Below are 19,546 nucleotides of genomic sequence, written 5' to 3'. Positions count from 1 at the left end.
ATCACTCCAAGGGTAGTGAATGATATCACGGGGTCATCTACAGGTCTACAGTAATGTCAAGAATGGTGGAGGTAGTGTTAAGGCTTGGATGCACCGTTTTGCTTCTGGAATTAGTTGCTATGCATTACTGATGATGTAACTCATAATGGTAGAAGCAGTTTGATGATGTCAGTGGAGTCGCCGGCTTCATGCAATTATTGGTAGCAAATTTTAATTGTAATTTACTTTATTTTACAATTAGCCTATCTGCTCCAATACTTTTGCTCAACTATAAATTAGGTTGCCTGACACCAAGGCTTCCATATTCTAAGTTGTTTAAATCATCTAAATGTAAATATGATAAATTAAAATCTGAAATGATTATGTATCGTCTCATATTCTTTGTTTGACCTCAAATGCAAATGTCTTCTGTGTACAGCAAAGACAAAACAACAGGCCTTACCATTCCAATACTTTTAGACTCAGTACAGACCATTGTCCTAAATGATTCTCTTGATGTTCGAACGTCATGTAGATCATATAGATCTTTTCATTTAGATCAGTGCCCTGAAAATAACTGGCTCTCGTACAACTATCAATAGAGCATTGGGCAATGTTAGGGTTGAATCCAGGGTGTAGTTTGGCACTGTTTTATCTTTATACACTCCACCACACACTGAATGTGACCTAAGCTGAAAGTGACCACATCATCAGCTGGATAACAGACAGAGATAAAGGTCCTCACTGGGATTATAAAAGGAGGGAGAGAGATCCAACATCTTCACGAGTCAACTCTCACTCTCTCTCTCTCCATATTACACCCTGTCTCTTGCTCTAAGCCAGCAAAAATGGCGTTTAATGGCACATGGAAAATCGACCGCAGTGAGAACTACGACAAGTTCATGGAGCAAATGGGTAAGCGATGTACTTCAGGTCGAAGAACTCTATCTCTTTAATAGTCAGGCAAAAAAACAGGAAATGGTTATAATAGTCAGTTATTACATTTTCTATGGCATATTATTATTATTATTATTACTACAGAACAGTGTTCTACAATTACTAATACTACTATATATATATATATATATATATATATATATATATATATGTACATATATGAATATATAAACTTGTATGGAACCTTGGAAGGAACTAAATAGAACTATGTGTGTTTGGTTCAATATACATACAGTAGATTTGATGTTTATTTGTTTGTGTCACAAACTACCATTTTGATCAATACAGTCATCCATCTCAGTGTGGTTTTATGTTTCTTTTGATTAAACAAATCAATAAGATGTGTTTCCAAAGTAATGTGACTTCTGAATATGCCACTATCAGAGTGCATACAACAATAAAGACAGCATCAGATGCTATTATAGTGCATCCAACAATAAGGGCTGCAGTGATCTAAAACCCAGTAGCAAATAGAAAGCTTCAGTTTCATATACTGATCCATTTTACTAGGACCAACATGGACATGTCTCTCACTCCCTACTCTGAGGACAGATTTTAATCAGTTAAAGGAGACGCACGTATACATTCTAAAAGGACTGTTGGTGGAATGTTAGGTAACATTTGGAGATTACAGAGTTAAGAGCTCACATTAATTATATAAACATATGACTCATTGGGTTTGCAGGCAGGGATTTGCTAAAGGAAGAACTGTTCTGTATTGTTTTGCACTTTGTTCAGCTGCATGTATGCAGAATGAAGTTCTCACTGATCTAAACTATAGATTACAGTAAAATATGCAAGTGATGCATTGAATTTACTTGATATATTTGAAATAGATGTGTAGTTTTTAACAAGACAGGAATATGTTGCTGAGAACTGGAATTACAATTACTAATAAATACTGTATATATAGTGTATGTGTGAAATATGTACTTGTGTCACCATACTTGTGTGGACTGGAGGTGCTTGCATAAATATTTTTTTTTATTATTCTTTATTTGCTGGTTGTTAGAATGTTCTCTGTCTACATGAAGTTATCTTTAAGAAATAGTAACAAAGAAAAATCCCTATTAATAGTAGTAGCAGCAGTTCATACAAGTAATACATGTTCTATGTGTGTGTGTGTGTGTTTGTCTGTTTGTGTGTGTGTGCAGGTGTTAATATAATGAAAAGGAAGCTGGCAGAGCATGACAACCTAAAGCTTATCATCGAGCAGAACGGAGACAAGTTCACCATTAAAGAGTCCAGCACATTCAGGACTAAAGACATTGAGTTCACTCTCGGAGTCCAGTTCGAATATTCTCTCGCTGATGGAACCGAAGTGACCGTAAGTGTAACTAATCAATCATCATTACAGTCTTCTATTCAAATATGCTGCCATGAAAAAGCGATGGATTAAAAAGCACCGGCAAGATAAGATTTCTTCATAATAAAATAATAAAAGTGGTGAAACCATCTGTCCTCAAAGAGATTCAGTTTAGATATGATTCTTTATGAATTAGTTCAATGCAGGATGAATCTCATGTTGCACACCAATAGAATTTGATTGAATTATTATTAGGAAAACAAATGTAACAAATAAATTGCAAAGCAATTGGCCCAAAACAGCATTAGGGTATTATTATAAAAATAATTATTATAACTATTCTAAAACTATTCTAACTATTCTACTCTATAACTATTCTATTCTAGATGCAAATAAATCAGTCATTAAATTAGTTTGCTTAGCATTTCTTCTTCTTCTTCTTCTTCTTCTTTTATTATTATTATTAGTATTATTATGTATGTATGTGCCAAACACAGGTGTTTGTGTCCTATGTGAAGTGTACACTTAAGGTGTGTGTTTGCACCTCAGGGAACTTGGGTGACGGAGGGAGACACATTGAAGGGAACTTTCACCCGGAAGGACAATGGCAAAGTCATGACCACCACCAGAGCGATAGTGGGAGGAGAGCTGGTACAGGTGAGAGTCAAATGTGCTATATATCCAAATGTTTGTGGACACTCCTTCAAATGAATGCATTAATGTGTGGATGTGCAAGTGCACACACACACATTCATCTTGTCAGTTCCCTGTAGAGAAGTCAGGCTTCTGGATGATCCACTGATGATCCAAAATGATCCAACGTTGAATATATTACTGTTGGTGGAAGCATGTCAACCTCTAGGAATGGTCACATACAGGCAGTATAACCGCATTGCTAATTGGATGATATGTCTGATATGTCTACATTAGCTTACCCAGAGCACATAAGCTAAAGCATTTGTAATATTTATTCTGTGAATTTCTATAAGCGTTACATGAAAGTTTGTTTTAGTCTAACACTTAAAAGATATTGTTAACCCCGCACAAATGTAGCACAAATGTATCGGAAACTCACCTAAAACTATTGATTTGCCTCGCTAAGATGAACCAAAACAAGTGTCATTGCATGCACTGAATGCAACTTGCCTGAAACTGCTGCTGCCATGAAACTGCGTCTCTGCAGTCAGCTAGTATTGGTAGCTAGTAGCTAACTCCAGCTAAGTCTGCAAACTAAAAGTAGCTCATATTAGATAAGTTTTCTAATTAAAAATAGCTGCACCAGCTAAGTGTGCTAACTGAAAATAGTTAACATCTGATGACTGAATATGACTAATGCTAGCTAATTCTGATAACTGTCCCACTGTTTTGCGTTGTTCTGAGGGAATGGCTAGACTTCTTCTTGCTCTCTGTCTATGGAGTAAAAGGCTGCGACACTGCTACCATTGTAAAAAAATAAATCTATATATATATATACAAGACTGTTGAATGGCTTTGAAAATATAGAACAGCCCTGAACAGCCCTTATAAACGATTTGATTTGATTCGATTTTGATTCATCAGGAAATTATTCTGTTAATCATTTTTGCTCTTAATGCACTATTTCTTTTATTATAATAATAACGGGCAAATCTTTGACCTCGTAATCATCGCAACAATCCAATTTGATTGTGGTTCTCAAACAAGCGCTAGAGTACACCAGCCTGTCTGGACAAACTACTATATATATATATATTAAGAGTTATTATCATTATGCACATTAAAATTCATTCTTATTCGACAAACGTGTTTTACTGTAAGCACACCACATAGTATGTAGACTGTTGAATGGCTTTGTAAATATAGAACAGCTCTGTGTTATTATTGATTTATCATTATGTGGAGGAGAATTATGGACCCAACAATGACTGAAGTTCAAAATTTTAAGAAGCATCTGTGCTCCCTACTATTATATTCTCTGATTTAGCCACTTTACTAATTCTGTCAGTATAAGAATTTCTAAATGTTCCTTATTAGAGGTTTTTTTTTTTTTGTTTCCCTACACAGATGTACAACTACGAAGGAGTGGATGCCAAGAGGTTCTTCAAGAAGGCGTAAAGCAAGTGGACGTTATTGTTGTGAACTGTTGTGTTGCAAATAAATGTGTTGATATTTGACTTTATCTGGTTATTGTCCTTTTCTCACACATGTATTTTTTATATGTAAAATAGAACTATAAAGCTGTTTGAGTTTTTAGCACATGGGTTAATTTAACATTAATTAATAGTCAAGCTAAGTTTTTTAACATAAGAACCATATACTGTATATTATTAATGTATATGCTAAGAGTACATTTTACATTCTACTCTCTACCTGAAGAGGGTGCTCTATCACAAGACTTTACTGCTTTAGGAAAAGAAAACAGTTGTATGTTTTGTAAAAGTTGCCTAATTTCAGTTTGATTCAGCATAAATGAATCAAAACAGAACAGTGGTTGATTATCACCAAGTCATGAGACACTCTATTACATTTCTTACAGTTGATAACAGTGACTTTCAGACCTCTGAATTAGTCACATTGGCCTCTGAAGTGGACATAAGTCTCATACCTAAGTCAAGCACAATTCATGCATTCTATTAAAATCCTACTGTAGTGTTAAGAGGACATCCCTGGCTTTCTAGTAATGCCTCAGTTTTGGTAGCGTGACATTTTATGACAACAAGAGGGGGCAAGTGATCAGTTTTTGTAGATATTGGGATCCAGCTCATAAAGAGCAATTTGTTCAAAGTCCTCTAAACTTCAATTTAGTGAGAGCTGAGAAACATACAGTCATTTTAACCCTTTTAAACACAGCTTTTATTCAATGTCCTCTGTTATGGACAACAGGACTTACTAACTCTGATTTGTAACCAGCCTCCATACTTTAAAAAGCAGATGGCTGAGTGAGGCAGTAGGGGTTTTACTCAGAGTTGTGGACGTGGAGTCAGAGTTAGAGCTGCCAGGAGATGTGGAGGTGGAGGAGGGCTAGACAGCAGAGCACAAAGTTGAAAGGTCAGAGAAGGACCTCTTAGCTTTCTAGGAGCATGAGCAACAACAAAGTGATGACAGCCACCATGCCTTATGGATAAAATGCAATGTGCAAGCTAGAGCTCTGAGCTTTATTGGTCTGACAGTGTCCAGAAAGGGACATTAGGTCCATTTTTAGTTTGTTTTACACACACACACACACTGGAAAACTGGTGCTGATTTTTAAAGGAAATCTTTTGACGTCCAAATATGTTTTCTTCATCTAACTGGTTTTAATGTTCATAAAAAGCAAAAATCCACTTAAAAACGTATTTAATACCATTACCTCTACATTTTGAGCTCAAGCAAGGTCCAATGTTCACTGCACCTGCAACACTGACGTATAATGAAAAAATAAACAAATGACGATTTTAAAAAGAAAAAAATGCTGTAATGTTTCTTTAAACCACAATACTAATCATTTCAGCAGGTTAAGAAGAACAATGGCCATTTACAAAATACTTTGATGTTTTGTAACTACAAATGACATTATTACAGCTTGAATCAACATATATGAATCAAATTAATCAAAGTATTCAGAGAGTTAAAACAGGACTGTGTTTGGTTATCACCAAGTCATGAGATATGCTGTCACACTTCTTACTGTTGGTTACAGCGACTTTCAGACATTTGGATTCTGAGAGAATAAGAGAAAGAATCAAATTGAGAATCTTTTAAAGAGCAATTCTTTCGATATTCAGAGTTGGTTTGGTGTGAAACGATTCACTTTAGTAGTGACCTAAAGTTTAAGGGAGTAAATTAGAGGCAAATCTGAAAAAACAATATTTCTTGGCAGGCTATATTGCCTCACAATGTCATTATTCAATAAATAATAAGCATTTTAAAAATAGGGCATTAAAGTTCAACATCTGGTAACATTCCTCACCACTGTAAATAGTTCTGACTCTGTATGTTTCCAGAGAATTTCACACAAAACTCACTCTGCAATATTAATTCTAAAAGGTTTTTGGTTGTCTGTAGTTCATTTTCAAGTTGTGTATACAAAAAAAAAGCCAACATGTGTAGCTAGTTTCATACGATTACTGAGTAACTGTCTAGAAGAACCATGCAACCTAAGGCCTGCAGGGGAGGAGGTACTCATTTGAGCCATCCTCCTATCGTGCCTAAAAAGGAGAGGTAGCAAAAATTAAGCAAGTTTCACGTACTAACCAGCCAAACTTTTACATTTTTAAGATTAATACACAGTACATACTTTATACAATCAGTGTTCAGCATGCCCACTCCCGTGATGATGAATCCATGCAAAGTAACTCATGAAATACGCAGCTTTCAGAGAAAGAAAGTGGAATTTAAAACCTGCATTATCATATTTAGGCTGCTAGGCCTGTGTTTGTGGTTCTAATGATCAATGATTTGTTTCTGACTCAAATCCATTAACATTTTAAAGCATTACTAAAATATCTCATTCCAGAGACACCAGAAGAACACAATGCATACTGGTTTCCTAGTTGTAAATAGCTCTATTAAAGACAAAGAAAACATGGCCTCCCTGTGGAGTAAATCACAGCTAGAGAGGGTAATGTTTCAGCGGTGAGGTAACTCTAACACACACACACACACACACACACACACACACACACACACACACACACACACACAGATTTCTAATCTAATTTTACTTTTTCTGAAACGCCGGCGTTCTTGAGCAGCGCTGTAATGCTCTTCTGACAGATCAGGAACAAAGTGAGGCTATTTATTCTCACACAGAGAATAATAACCCAAAAAGTACAGCACAGAGTGTTTCTACAGATTACACACACACACACATACATGCATACAGTCACCCTTGTTCACAACCAAATACACACTCGGGGTTTAAATCTCAGATCTGATGAATGATTTGATTTGATTCAATTGAATTTTGATTCTTTAGGAAATGATTCTGTTCATCATTTTTCACTAAATACCAGGTCAAAATCTCTAATTTCACCATTTAAACAACATGCCACATTGAATGCAGGGGGAAAGACCAGCAAAACAATCCACTCTTAATGCACTATTTCTTTTATTATAATAATAACGGGCAAATCTTTGACCTCGTAATCATCACAACGATCCAATTTGATTGTGGTTCTCAAACAAGCGCTAGAGTACACCAGCCTGTCTGGACAAACTACTGGAATTTACACAATTAAATCATTACATTCATTCTTTTTAACCATTTGACAACAGGTGCAAGAAAATAGTAGGGATCTGAGCCAGTGTATAAGGGACTGGTCTGATCAAGGCATACTTTAATCCTTGTCTTGTCTTGTCTTGTCTTAATGGTCAAAAATGACCCGCCATCATGTTTAACAGCAGAGAAAATGCCCTAAATGATCTTTTTTTCAGACTTTTTTGACCTAGAGTGACCTAAACATTAAAGAAAGTTCAACTGGACTTTCATTAAAAGCTGTACACCACTATGGTAAATACATCGTCTTAGGGTCATTTAGGCTCTTAGATCTTTTTGAATCCTTTCTCAGTCTCATCTGCATCTACCACCTTCTTTCTAAAGGCCTCCGAGAGCTCTTTTTGGATCTGACCATACACCTTCAATATATTGCACAATGCTCTGATGCATTTACACCCCTAATACACACACACATACACACTAAGGAGATACACACATGCCAACAACACCCTTATAAATTCTCTTGTCAGAAGCACGTCTGCATTTTCAACGTGACAAAAGTTCACGCTACTTTAATTCATCCCGTAATGCTTTGCGGCATGCTGGTGGCCGGCTCCAGTGGGAGTCACATGACCAGGACATGAAGATTGTGGCTTAGGATCCCCTGTGTACGGATCTGAATGCGAGTGTGTGTGTGTGTGTGTGCACGCTCCCTCTCAACCCCTGAGGTTTTTGTCCTCCAGAGAGAGAGAGAGAGACTTATTACAGCAGAAGGGCAAGAAGAGGGCAGAGAGAGAGAGAGAGAGAGAGAGAGAGAGAGGGAAAGTGAGAAGGACAGGAGAAGAGAGGGGGAAAGGAAGGTGAAGAGAGAGAGAGAGAGAGTGAGAGATAGAGAGAAAGTGAGAAGGACAGGAGAAGAGAGGGGAAAAGGAAGGTGGAGAGAGAGAGTGTGTGTGTGTGAGAGAGAGAGAGAGGTGTGAAAGAGAGAAAGGTGTGAAAGATGGATGGATTATCACACATTCAAAAGAGGGAAAAACAGGTCCTCTGCAGCAAAACTCGCACAGGGATCTTACCTTAAAAGACTTGAATAAAAATCAGAGCGAACAGAAAAACAAATAGATGGGCATCATCTATTTTTCCAGAGCTTTCAACTGGATTTGGTTTATATAAAAAATCACTTTTATTGTTTTTTTTTTCCCTCAAAAAGACATTCCATACAGTATCTTCTGGCAAAACACACTCGAAACAAAAGTCTTACGGAAGATCAGATGTTAATATTACATTATCCACATACACTGAAGAAAACGAACAACTAAAAAAAAAAAAGAACCATGCCACAAGCATGCACCAAAAACAATGGCTTCAGTATTGAGTTCGACTCCAGCTCACACATTCTGAGGACCAGACAGCTTTTTGAAGTATTTCACTTTGTCGTCCTAACGCAAGGACCACAATAGCATCAGAAGAGGGAGAGACGTATGAAGTTATTTTTAGACTTTAAAAACACTGCATTGGATTTTTTTTCTTTTAGATCCAGAAATATATGACACCCTTCAACCTTTAAAAAGAGAATTTTTCTATAATAGGAGAAAAGGAAGGCATGCTATTAAAGATGAATCACATTCACAATACCTGGGCCATCAATATTCAGCTCTAACCCTTAGAAATCACAGTTATTACTGGCGATAACAAAACTATGCTGACATTTTTTACAAATTAATTCTGACTCGTAGCTCAGTGTGTAACGTCTGTGGCAAGTGCAGATTCGAAACTCTCCATATTCCACCATTTATGTCTGCAAGTAGAGGAGAAGATATTTTATTATCAATCTGATAAAGTTATTGGTAAACTTATTGGTGTCCTGTCTTACTTTGAAGAATGAAGAATTACACTTCACATAAGTCCAATGTTTTTCCTTTTTCTTTTTACACTGACATTGACCAAAACATCAAAATCTGCTGGAAAAACAGTACAAAACTAGACCCCTGTTTCATTCTTAGGAGAAAACTTGAGCGACTGTAACATGAAAGTATGGGCAACTAAAACAAAGGAGTTCTGTGGGGACGATTAGTTAAAGTGTGAATGTAAATTCGTGTCCAAGTAACATAAAACCTGTGTTTTTGAATGTATTTTGACATATCTGTTGCTTTTTGTTGTATCTGTTAAATACTGTACCACCAAATAGAGGCCCCACTCTATTATAAATACATTTCTACCTAATTCTATTTACAACAGAATGACCTTGATTGTTCTAGCAACTTTCCAATACCACATAGCGCTTGGCCCCCTATGATTGCGACATACAATGCAATTTGTACATGACAACTAAGCTCTCACAGCGCTACCAATAGTTCTAAAAATCTATGTGCTCGGTTGCACGTTTAAGTCTAAGTCATAACTGGACTTCTATGGTTTAAAGGAAAAATATTTCATGGTGTTTTTACAGTAGTAAAGTCTATAAATGCCTAAAGGAAAGAGAACTCTGGAATAAAAAACAGACATATACATTGGGGGTCAATAAAGTAACTTGATGAACCTCCAAAAAAAATAGCTGTCAACAACAAAATTGTCACACTTTACAACATCCAATACTATTACATAATCAGTATGATGCCATGATAAGGCCAGTAACAAACAGGTTTGATTATCAGAACCAGATAAAAAAATTGTACCATGCAGTTATTGTCTGAAAAAAAGTAAGGTTTGTTTTTACTATAATTCTCTGCTGTGCTACATTGTTCGTTTCAAAGGGTTTGGGGGCACCCTCAAATTGAAAATGTTATGAGAGAGACAACAGAGATACATTATCCATGCCCCTCCCACAGCAGGTTCTATCATAGCTATTGTTTCGAGGCTGGACAAGCTTTACAGAACACTTGTAGAAATAGTATTAAATCCTAATATGAAACTGTAGCTCCATCTCAGTGTATATCACAATACCCACATTTAGAGTCTTATTAATATTCAACCCTAATGAGAAACTGTAGCTCAACCTCAGTGTATATCACAATACCTACATTTAGAGTGTTATTAATATTCAACCTAATGAGAAACTGTAGCTCCACCTCAGTGTATATCACAATACCTACATTTAGAGTGTTATTAATATTCAACCTAATGAGAAACTGTAGCTCCACCTCAGTGTATATCACAATACCTACATTTAGAGTGTTATTAATATTCAACCCTAATGAGAAACTGTAGCTCCACCTTAGTGTATATCACAATACCTACATTTAGAGTGTTATTAATATTAAACCCTAATAAGAAATTGTAGCTCCTCCTCAGTGTATATCACAATACTTACATTTAGAGCGTTATTAATATTCACCCCTAATGACAAACTGTAGCTCCACCTCAGTTTATATACATTTAGTGTTATTAATAGTTATAGCACCACCTCACATCTTTATTAGAGTTAGGTATTGTGATATAAACTGAGGTGGACCTACAGTTTCTCATTAGGGTTGAACTGTATTATGGAAAGCCTGTCTATGAAAAGCTTGTTAGCATTCTGTAATGCTTGTCCAAACTCAGAACAGTACGTACATCAGAACACATTCGTGGACAGACGCCGGATAGCTCAATTGGGCGAAATGCCCTAACAGCAGAATAGAGTACACATTCAAAGTCATTGAAAAGAAATCCTTGCACACGCAATGGACGACATCAGCAAACACACAGCACTGAAAACATTCACTTGATTACAAAAATACTTCTGTATTTTTCTTCAAAATATCTAAAAATGTACAGCGTCATCATAATTTCTGCGAGTCATGCGTCAACTTGATCAGAAGTTTCTCGATATAATCCATCTTATCAATGTTTGGATAGCAACAACAACATTAACAATAATAATGATAATAATATTAATAATAATAATGATGATGATAAAGATAAAGATAATATGATTAATACACAACCACAACATTTCAATAAAAGGAGTCCCACATTTCATCTGCATTATTGTGGCATCGCTGCATGCTCGTTCAAGATGTCATGGTCACACGCAAACATGTATTTAGTACAAGACTGTACTAAACAGCTTCCTAAGCATGAATATTAACCCCTTAAACCCTACAGGCCTGCAAGTGGGCCTTAACTTTTATTAAAGTATCCATGCTCTGCCTACAACTGTGTACTTTCATAGCAGCTAATGCAAGTTTCAAAAGGCTTTACAGAACATTGGGGAAAATTTTGCTAAAATATTATTATATATTATTAATATATTGCTAAAATATGTGAATTACTGACTCTAAACCACTGCTACATTCATTTAAAGTCATTAAACCATGTAAAGTTTCAAGATTAAAATGCTACCCTATAAACCTGGGCTGTGTTGTGCCTATCCAAAACCACCAAGCAGTTTGGAAATGACTCAATCAATAGGAAAGTACTTCTGAAGGGAAGTCTGCACCGATTAGGAATACAGTTGTGTAAGCCAGTGTTACTGAGCAATTAGTTTTATCAACCACAGCAAAACCTCAGCTGTAGCAGAATAACAGGCTACGAGCTAAATAGCCGTCCTTGCCATTGTAGCTGCTTCAGGTACTTATTAGCTCAAGTCTCAAACCATTCTGTCCTGAAAGTGTGACACATATAAAGTAAATATTCTAAATAAATAGTGCTAATAACACTTGCACTTAAAATGTGTTTATTTTGGTAAAAGCTTGGCTGTGCACTACCCTTTCCTACCTCCTGGGTTTTTGCCAGTGCTCTGTTTAGCTTTTCAAACCTCTTAATATTTGCTGAAAAGTAATAGCTTTGTAGGCAGAGCACAAATATGTCATCTATATATTTGTCAATCTAACAACTGGATAACTTACATATGAGTTTCACAGTGGATTCGGAACAATTTGTAGTACTCACTTGATATTAACAGCTGAATAATTATTATAATTAAAGGGGTTACTTTCTGTCTAACCGTGCAAACCTGCAGTTATTTGATCATATAGTACAAATGTTTATCTCCACAGGCGGCACAGATTAAGTGATTTCAGACCATGTGTGTACTCCTTTGATTAAAATGTTAGTGGTGTAACAGTAGAAAAGAGGAGAGCAGGGCGGAGGGGGGTTGTGTGATGGAGGCAGAGGTGGTCTTGATTTGCCCTGTAGCCCAGGGGGGCATGGTGTTCACCTGAGGAAAAAGAGAGATAGTTCCCATGTCACATTTTTCTTGGGATTTAGGACACTTCAAAACAAGAATAAACAAAGGGTTTATATTTAAGGCATTTAGCAGACACTTTTATCCAGAGAGACTTACAAAAGTGCTTCACTGTTTACTGAGAAAATAGCCTTAACCTTCAAAGATGCCTTAGCTTAGATACTACTAAATACAAAAGTCAGTATGGAGACCACAATACTCGACATTACACTTCGCCCAAATACTCTCGGAAGAGGTGGGTCTTCAGTCTGTGTTTGAAGACAGTTCGGACACCCAGGGGAAGTTCGTTCCACCACTTCAATGCCAGGACAGAAAAAAGCCTGTATGTCTTCCATGGACTTTAAGGGATGGTGGGTCAAGCCGTGTCGTACTTGAAGCTCAATGGGCTCTTGGTACTGATAGACCTTTGAAAATCCATTCTTGGCTTCGTAGCCAACACCAGGCTTTTAAATTTGGTAAAGAGAACTGGCTTCCTGTTTAGTCGCGAAATGCACTAAAAGCCATCTAAATATTTATATGATTTTTCTGTGGTTTCATGTGCATATTTTGTTGTTACACATTGATTTATTTTGCTGCCGTATAAGAAAAAAAAAAGGTGCTTTGATCAACAACTATTACAAAAGTGTAATAAACAGCAGCCAAAATAGACTATATCCTTTACATTATTCTTTATGGAACCACAATGGCCTCACGTCTATGGCCTTACTCAAAGAACCCTTGGTAGCACCTTCTTTCTTAAGAGTCTATGGTTGGAGTATTTGTCACAAATACAATATATGAAGATCAGGAAACAGGATCAGTTTCTGTACTGAAACCTAAAACTGAAGGAGAAGAGTTGCAATACAAAAGAGCCCAAGAAAAACAAGACTAAATGCTCACCTGTGGTCCATGACTGAAGAAAGTGAGTCTGGAGACCCCTGGTTTGGACTTGTGGGAGGACAGGAAGAAAGAGTAAGAAAGAGAAAGACAGAGAGAAAAAGAGAGAATGTGGGAGGGGGATACAGGTGGGGGCAGCTCGATCAAGGCCATCCATGGCCACCATCACACATAAGGAACCTTAAGGAAGGAGGAAAAACAACTGTTTAATGTCTGTATTAATTGCTTCACACTTAAAAAGATGAGGTTCTTCTTCGGTTTCTGGAGAGCCATGGCAACTCATAGAAACACTTCAAATATGATGTCTATGATAAAAAACCATGGAAAACCTATTTGTACATGGTTCTTCAGAACGGGTTCCACTGTTGTTCTGAGAAAAGTAAGGGCAAATGAGATGGGAATGCTTTTTGAGAGGTTCTTTATATAAGAATATTAAACATATTCCATCAGAAACATAACACATCAACAACATGTCAGTGCAGTAGCAGCAGTGAAGCATCTGAAAACACTGAGGTAAACATCTTGAAGATGTTCTCCTGATGCATTAGTAGACTTTATGTGACTTTCATTAAACAAAAACCTAACCCTAACCCTGGTCCTAATCCCTAACCTTAACCTCAATCCAAATGTAATCCTAACCATCATCCTGGACCTAATCCTAAACCCTCATCTTAGACTTAACCTTAACCTCAACCCAAAACCTAATACTAACCCTCACCCTGGCCCATTAATCTCAACAAAATTAATACAGTTAAGCTCCAGTTCCAGACTGGTGTCAGCAGCAGCTAGTAGAGGATGTTGAGATGGTCTGTATTAGAGCTTTTAGATGATCAGTGATTTCTCAGGTGAACGTCTATAGATCTGAACTTGGACAACTGAATTCAGCAGACTTCATTTATGCAGTTAATTGAAAGTCTATTGATAGTCTACTGAATGTATTTAGATGTTTCACTGCTGCTTCATCATTGATATGTTGTTGATGTGTTCCTGAGAGTCTGATGGTTGGTGTAGCGCAACAGATAACACCGCCACTTGCCACTGAGCTACCACACCATGTGGGAGACTGGGGTTCGATTCCCGGTCTGAGTGAATATGCTGCGCTACACCAATAAGAGTCCTTGGGCAAGACTCCTAACACTACATTGACCCACCTCTGTAATATGAGTAACCTTGTAAGTCGCTCTGGATAGGAAAAAAAAGAGCCACTCAAAATAAAGTGTCACCATGAAGAGAACATATGTTAATGTTTTAATTTAATGAATTATACAACTTTCATTTGTAGCCATGGGCTGAAATGATGATCCAACTCTCCCTTTTTAACAATCAATAAAGTTCAAAGACAAAAACCCTGCAGCAGACGATCCATACAGTAAAGACAGCAGAGCTAATTTACTTTAAGCCTAAACTGTAGAGGTTCAGCAAACAGCTTTGATTTTTACACTTCAGCCAAACACTGACCTCATCACACAACTGATAATACCACAGACTGAACTTAAGGTCCCCAGGGCATCAGAACAAGTGACAACTGCTCCAGAGCCAACAGGTCTCACAACTCTTGGATGACTTTGTACAGAGCTTCCAACTTCCAGATGAAAATAGAAGCCCCTCTGCTCTGTGTTATTGGCTGTTTGGTTCCCATGGAGGAGGGAATTTCCTGTTCCCCTCCAGGGTCAGCCTAGGTTGTTCTCACACTGACTCAGAGCAGGAGGTCTACACAGATGTGCAAACAGAAATAGGACCAAATTTTACTTGGGGAAGGTCTACCAGCTCAACACGGTTTTCCAGATTCACAGATAACCTGTATAAGTTTAGCTAAGTTTAGCTTAGGCCGCAATAAATTAAGTAAGGTCATTTCAGGAGGTTTGCAGAGCATGCATGTTTAGGGTTAGTTAAACACATACAGTATATGGTTATGCACGGGGGTCAAAAATGTAGGTCCTATTTTAGACTCTTTCTTCTACAATCAAAGTATGAAAACTTTTGGTGCTGTGGTACATTTAGAAAGTACCTCACAAACAATGCACCCTGTTAATTTATCAGTAGCATTTTATGAATCTGCATTTTTACAGAATTTTGAATCTGGCAACCCCTTTGGAGCAAGAAGTGGCCAGTTATTTAGCTGTACGAGCAATTTTACTGCAATGGCTTTTCTCAAACTTGGGGTTAGGATTGCAGAGGCTTTGAAACCCCTTTCTTTCCATGACCAAATGCCTCATTTTAACAAACAAATAATATATATAAATATATATATATATGAATTTTTGTGCTATTTATTTGCCTATTTTTTAATTATTCTGCCTGTACAGACGACAGCGTGTGCATTCAAATATGACAAAGATTGATTTTTATTGATATACGCAGCCAGTGGTCAATAACATCTCTCTGTGTGAAGCTGTATATCCTGTCTGAAGTCGTCACTGACGTTTCCATGAAAAAACCCTCCAGTACGGTTCACTGGGTGCAGGGACACAACTTGTTCTGACCAACTCCACTGAGCAAAGCTAGCCTCCTCCAGCAGCACCCTCCACATTTCAGTCAATTCTGCTTCAAGCATCAGAATCAGTCAGTGCATAAACATACTCAGCTCCGGTCTCCACAGGCTTTCTGCCTCCATTGCTGGTTTAGTTCAGGTTATTTCACCAGGGTTAATATGTCACTGCCTACCTGCATCCTACAGTCTTGCTGGAGAAATGTCAACTGACTTCTGTTTCATTTGCAACATAGAAAGCACAAAAAAGCAAAGTAATTTGAAAGTAAATGTTTCAAATTGATGTATAAGAACGTGATAAAAAAGGGCAAATTATTAGGCATTTTTCTACGTTGCCTGCAGTATTTAACGTAAACAAATCATTTGACTGAAGTAGTTACTTTACAATAAGGCTCATCTCTACAGATGCTGGAAAAGATTCAGAAATAGTTCTTAAATGAATACATGAAAGCTTCATCCGCCTCAGTGTCATTAAACTATCTGCTAACTAATCTAAACACAAGAAGACTGTGCTCCACCTGCCCTCTGCCACCTGCCAGAAGACCTAAAATGATTTCTTGCCCAGAAATCTTAATGATTTGGATAATTTTCAATCAAAACATTTAATCTATCAGGTTTAAAAGATAAATAACTGTGAGAAATAACTGTTAAATTAACAGTATTCTAGCGTTGTAAAAAATATATAGATTTATGGTTTAATACTGTTTTTATAAATAAAGGATATATCTACAATCCACAATAGCAGTTTCTTCAAGTAAAGAACTAAAGGAGTCAATAACATGCCCCTCTAGGGCTACAGAGCACGCGAAGGGTGGAGCTAATCCCTTAACACTCATTGAGTTAATCAGGATCTGTTGGTGTTCAGTGTTACTTTAACACTTTCTGAGATAATTGTAATACTGGGAATTTAATTAGGGATGCACCGATCTGGCTTTTTCAGTTCCCGATACCGATATTGCATATCGGCCGATACCCGATACCAGTCCGATACCATTGCTGAATTAATAAACCATATATCTCACCACGTGGGAGAGACTTAAGGCATTGACCTAAACATTACTTTAGATAATATAACAAATTAACACATAGATTTAAATGAACTCAATTGCCATTTATCACTTTATTTACTTGCACATTTAGTGCAGTCTTACACCAACAAATTAAAGTGAAAGGATCGGTTCCATGAATCGGTCTAATTATCCAATACCCGACCCAGCTAATTGTGCTTTAACACAGTTTCTTTGCTGATGGGAAGTAAACCAAAACTAAGATAACTCTAACTAGGATTGAACAATTCAATTATTTATGAGGATGGATGAAAATCAAGAACTTGAACAGGAGTGATTGCCGAGGCAAAATTAGTTTTACTGTAGAGGGGCATTTTTTAAACAGTGTATGTAGTATTGTGTAAAAAAGAAATCCTTCAGTCTCAGTTCAGTTCAAGATGATTCGCAATTTCACTTCCTTTTTGTGTTTCTGTCTATTCAGAAAGGGGGGTTCGTTGTCGTAGTAGGGGGATTCACTGTAGCGTTCACTGCTGTAGGAGCTGAGTAGGCATGTTTACAAGAGAATTGATTACATTTTTGTTTTGGCCTTTGAAACTTTAATGGCCATTTTTGCATGAGGCACCTGATGATATCTGACAATGTTAACATGAATCTGTATATATGTAGGTAGCCAGAGCTAAGCATGAGCCGTCTTGCTCGTAAACAAGGAGGGCAGCACTAACAAAGCTATGTTAACATGAATCTGTATCTGACAATGTTAACATGAATCTGTATATATGTAGGTAGCCAGAGCTAAGCATGAGTCGTCTTGCTCGTAAACAAGGAGGGCAGCACTAACAAGGCTATTCAAGGGGAAAAAAATCCCTGGCTTTGGGCCCCAACCCCTCAAAACACACCTACATATGCACACACACTATTTTTTTCATATATTACATAGTTTTTTACTATATTACTATATTACAACACCATAGTCTTTTAGTATAGAGTAGTAGTAATCAGGAAACACTGGATTATTAAATATTCAGATATAAAATTTTATCAATACAACTCAGCACAGGTCTCTATATATTATAATACATTTATATATGATTATATATGTATCCCATATTATTTATATATACATAATATCCAACCACTCACAGCTATCTCTAGCACTGACATGGCAACAACCAAAACAACTGTCTAGTCGTGTCTCAGCACTGTCTCTGTACTGTCTGACTAATGTAAAGGATTATTTTGTCTTCCTCTTTTTATTAATGTATTATTTTACCATTTCCGGAGCCATTTGAAATTAGACTATGGGCATCCAGGAGGTGCTGGGTGATAGTAGAGCCATTTTACCTCGATTACGATTAATGAAGGATTATATATGCTGCTTGGGTTGCTCATTTGGCTTGCTTGGCTTGTTTGAGTTCTCCTCCATGTGGCTTCCATGTCGCAGACTGGACGGGGTGGCGTAACATGGCAAAAATGTATTAACGTAATTAAAAAAGAATCAAAATAATCGTCATGACCAAGATTATGTTCATTAGAGCCATATTGTACTGACAGTACTGGCAGTACTTCTCTATATGGACTAGTCAGGCTGTGTGTGTGCATTTGCATATCTGTGACAGCACCTAAAGTAACTGGATATATTCATTAGAAGTGGTGTCCACAAACATTTGAATTAAAAAAGAATCAAAATAATCGGCATGACCAAGATTACGTCAATTAGAGGTTCTGAATGCCAGCTTCAGTTCATTTTTCGATTGTACTGCCCAGCCCTACATCTACGCTCTAATGCGAAAACCTCTGAACAGAGACTTTCCATTCAGTTCTCCAAAATGGCAAGTAGCCCCCTCAGATTCACTGCCTGTTCCTTTTGACATTATACACATTTGTTTGTTTTTCCAGAGAGAAAAGATTTTCAGGTTATTTCTTTGTATCATGTTCACCGTGTAATAGCCTTAACCTCCATGTCAGGGAAAACAGTTTTGCTCTTTTTTATTTATTTATTTATTTTTTAACAAAGCACTTTACAGAATTGGGACATGCTCTGTTGGTTCTGTAGGTTAGAACTTTATTAATCTGGACATTGTTTGTTCTAAAAATGAACATAAACAAACTATCACACACAGCGGGAGGGAGAGAGCAGCTGTCTTTAGCTTAGAACATGAGACATGAAAGATTGAGAGAGAGAGAGAGAGAGAGAGCACTTCTTCCTTATTAGAGGACCTCAGCTGAGAATAATAACCCCCTGCCTACACACACAAACACCTAACCTTCCCTCTCAGTTATGGCCGATGCAGGGGTTCGGCAGGAACTGCTTGGTTACTCAGGCCATTGGCCAATAATCCCCATGGCAGAATTTACACGTGCGCACATACACACACATACACACACACACACACACACACACACATCAGATGAGAGTGTATATACTACCCTTGCATGCAGTTCAGTGGGCACGGCTCACAGTCAAAGGCTGTCTACATGTATTAAGAAGTGTGTGGGTGTGTGGACAAAAGTATTGGGACACGTGCTTATTCATTACTGGGTATTAACACATAAGCATGCATCCTGCTTTTGTTGGTGTAACTGTTTCTACTGT

General features: G+C 37.2%; 2 protein-coding genes across 2 annotated transcripts in view; one reads left to right on the top strand and one right to left on the bottom strand.

Moving 5' to 3' along the window:
- The first annotated feature begins 827 nt into the window (after positions 1-827).
- Positions 828-4,336, top strand: LOC140546801 (fatty acid-binding protein, intestinal-like). The gene is made up of 4 exons (XM_072670203.1): positions 828-894; positions 2,091-2,263; positions 2,792-2,899; positions 4,286-4,336. The coding sequence occupies exons 1-4, from the start codon at positions 828-830 to the stop codon at positions 4,334-4,336; spliced, it is 399 nt and encodes a 132-aa protein (XP_072526304.1).
- A 4,198-nt stretch (positions 4,337-8,534) lies between these two features.
- The window catches only part of LOC140546768 (RNA-binding protein with multiple splicing-like), a 59,200-nt gene continuing 48,188 nt past the window's right edge, over positions 8,535-19,546 (bottom strand). Inside the window, exons 8-9 of the mRNA XM_072670166.1 lie at positions 13,462-13,638; positions 8,535-12,555 (exon numbers count right to left, since the gene is read on the bottom strand). The gene's annotated coding sequence lies outside the window, so the exon portion shown is untranslated. The remainder of the gene's footprint in view (positions 12,556-13,461; positions 13,639-19,546) is intronic.

This window comes from Salminus brasiliensis, chromosome 24, assembly GCF_030463535.1.
Source record: "Salminus brasiliensis chromosome 24, fSalBra1.hap2, whole genome shotgun sequence".
NCBI classification, from domain to species: Eukaryota; Metazoa; Chordata; class Actinopteri; order Characiformes; family Bryconidae; genus Salminus; species Salminus brasiliensis.
Note: the sequence above shows the minus strand (reverse complement) of the source record. Positions and strands in the feature narration are given on the sequence as shown.

Excerpts from the sequence above, each read along its gene's own strand:
- LOC140546801 (XM_072670203.1), top strand. The coding sequence starts at position 828 with ATGGCGTTTAATGGCACATGGAAAATCGACCGCAGTGAGAACTACGAC. Across the intron at positions 2,264-2,791 it reads CTGATGGAACCGAAGTGACC|GGAACTTGGGTGACGGAGGG; the intron begins GTAAGTGTAACT and ends TTTGCACCTCAG. Across the intron at positions 2,900-4,285 it reads TGGGAGGAGAGCTGGTACAG|ATGTACAACTACGAAGGAGT; the intron begins GTGAGAGTCAAA and ends TTCCCTACACAG.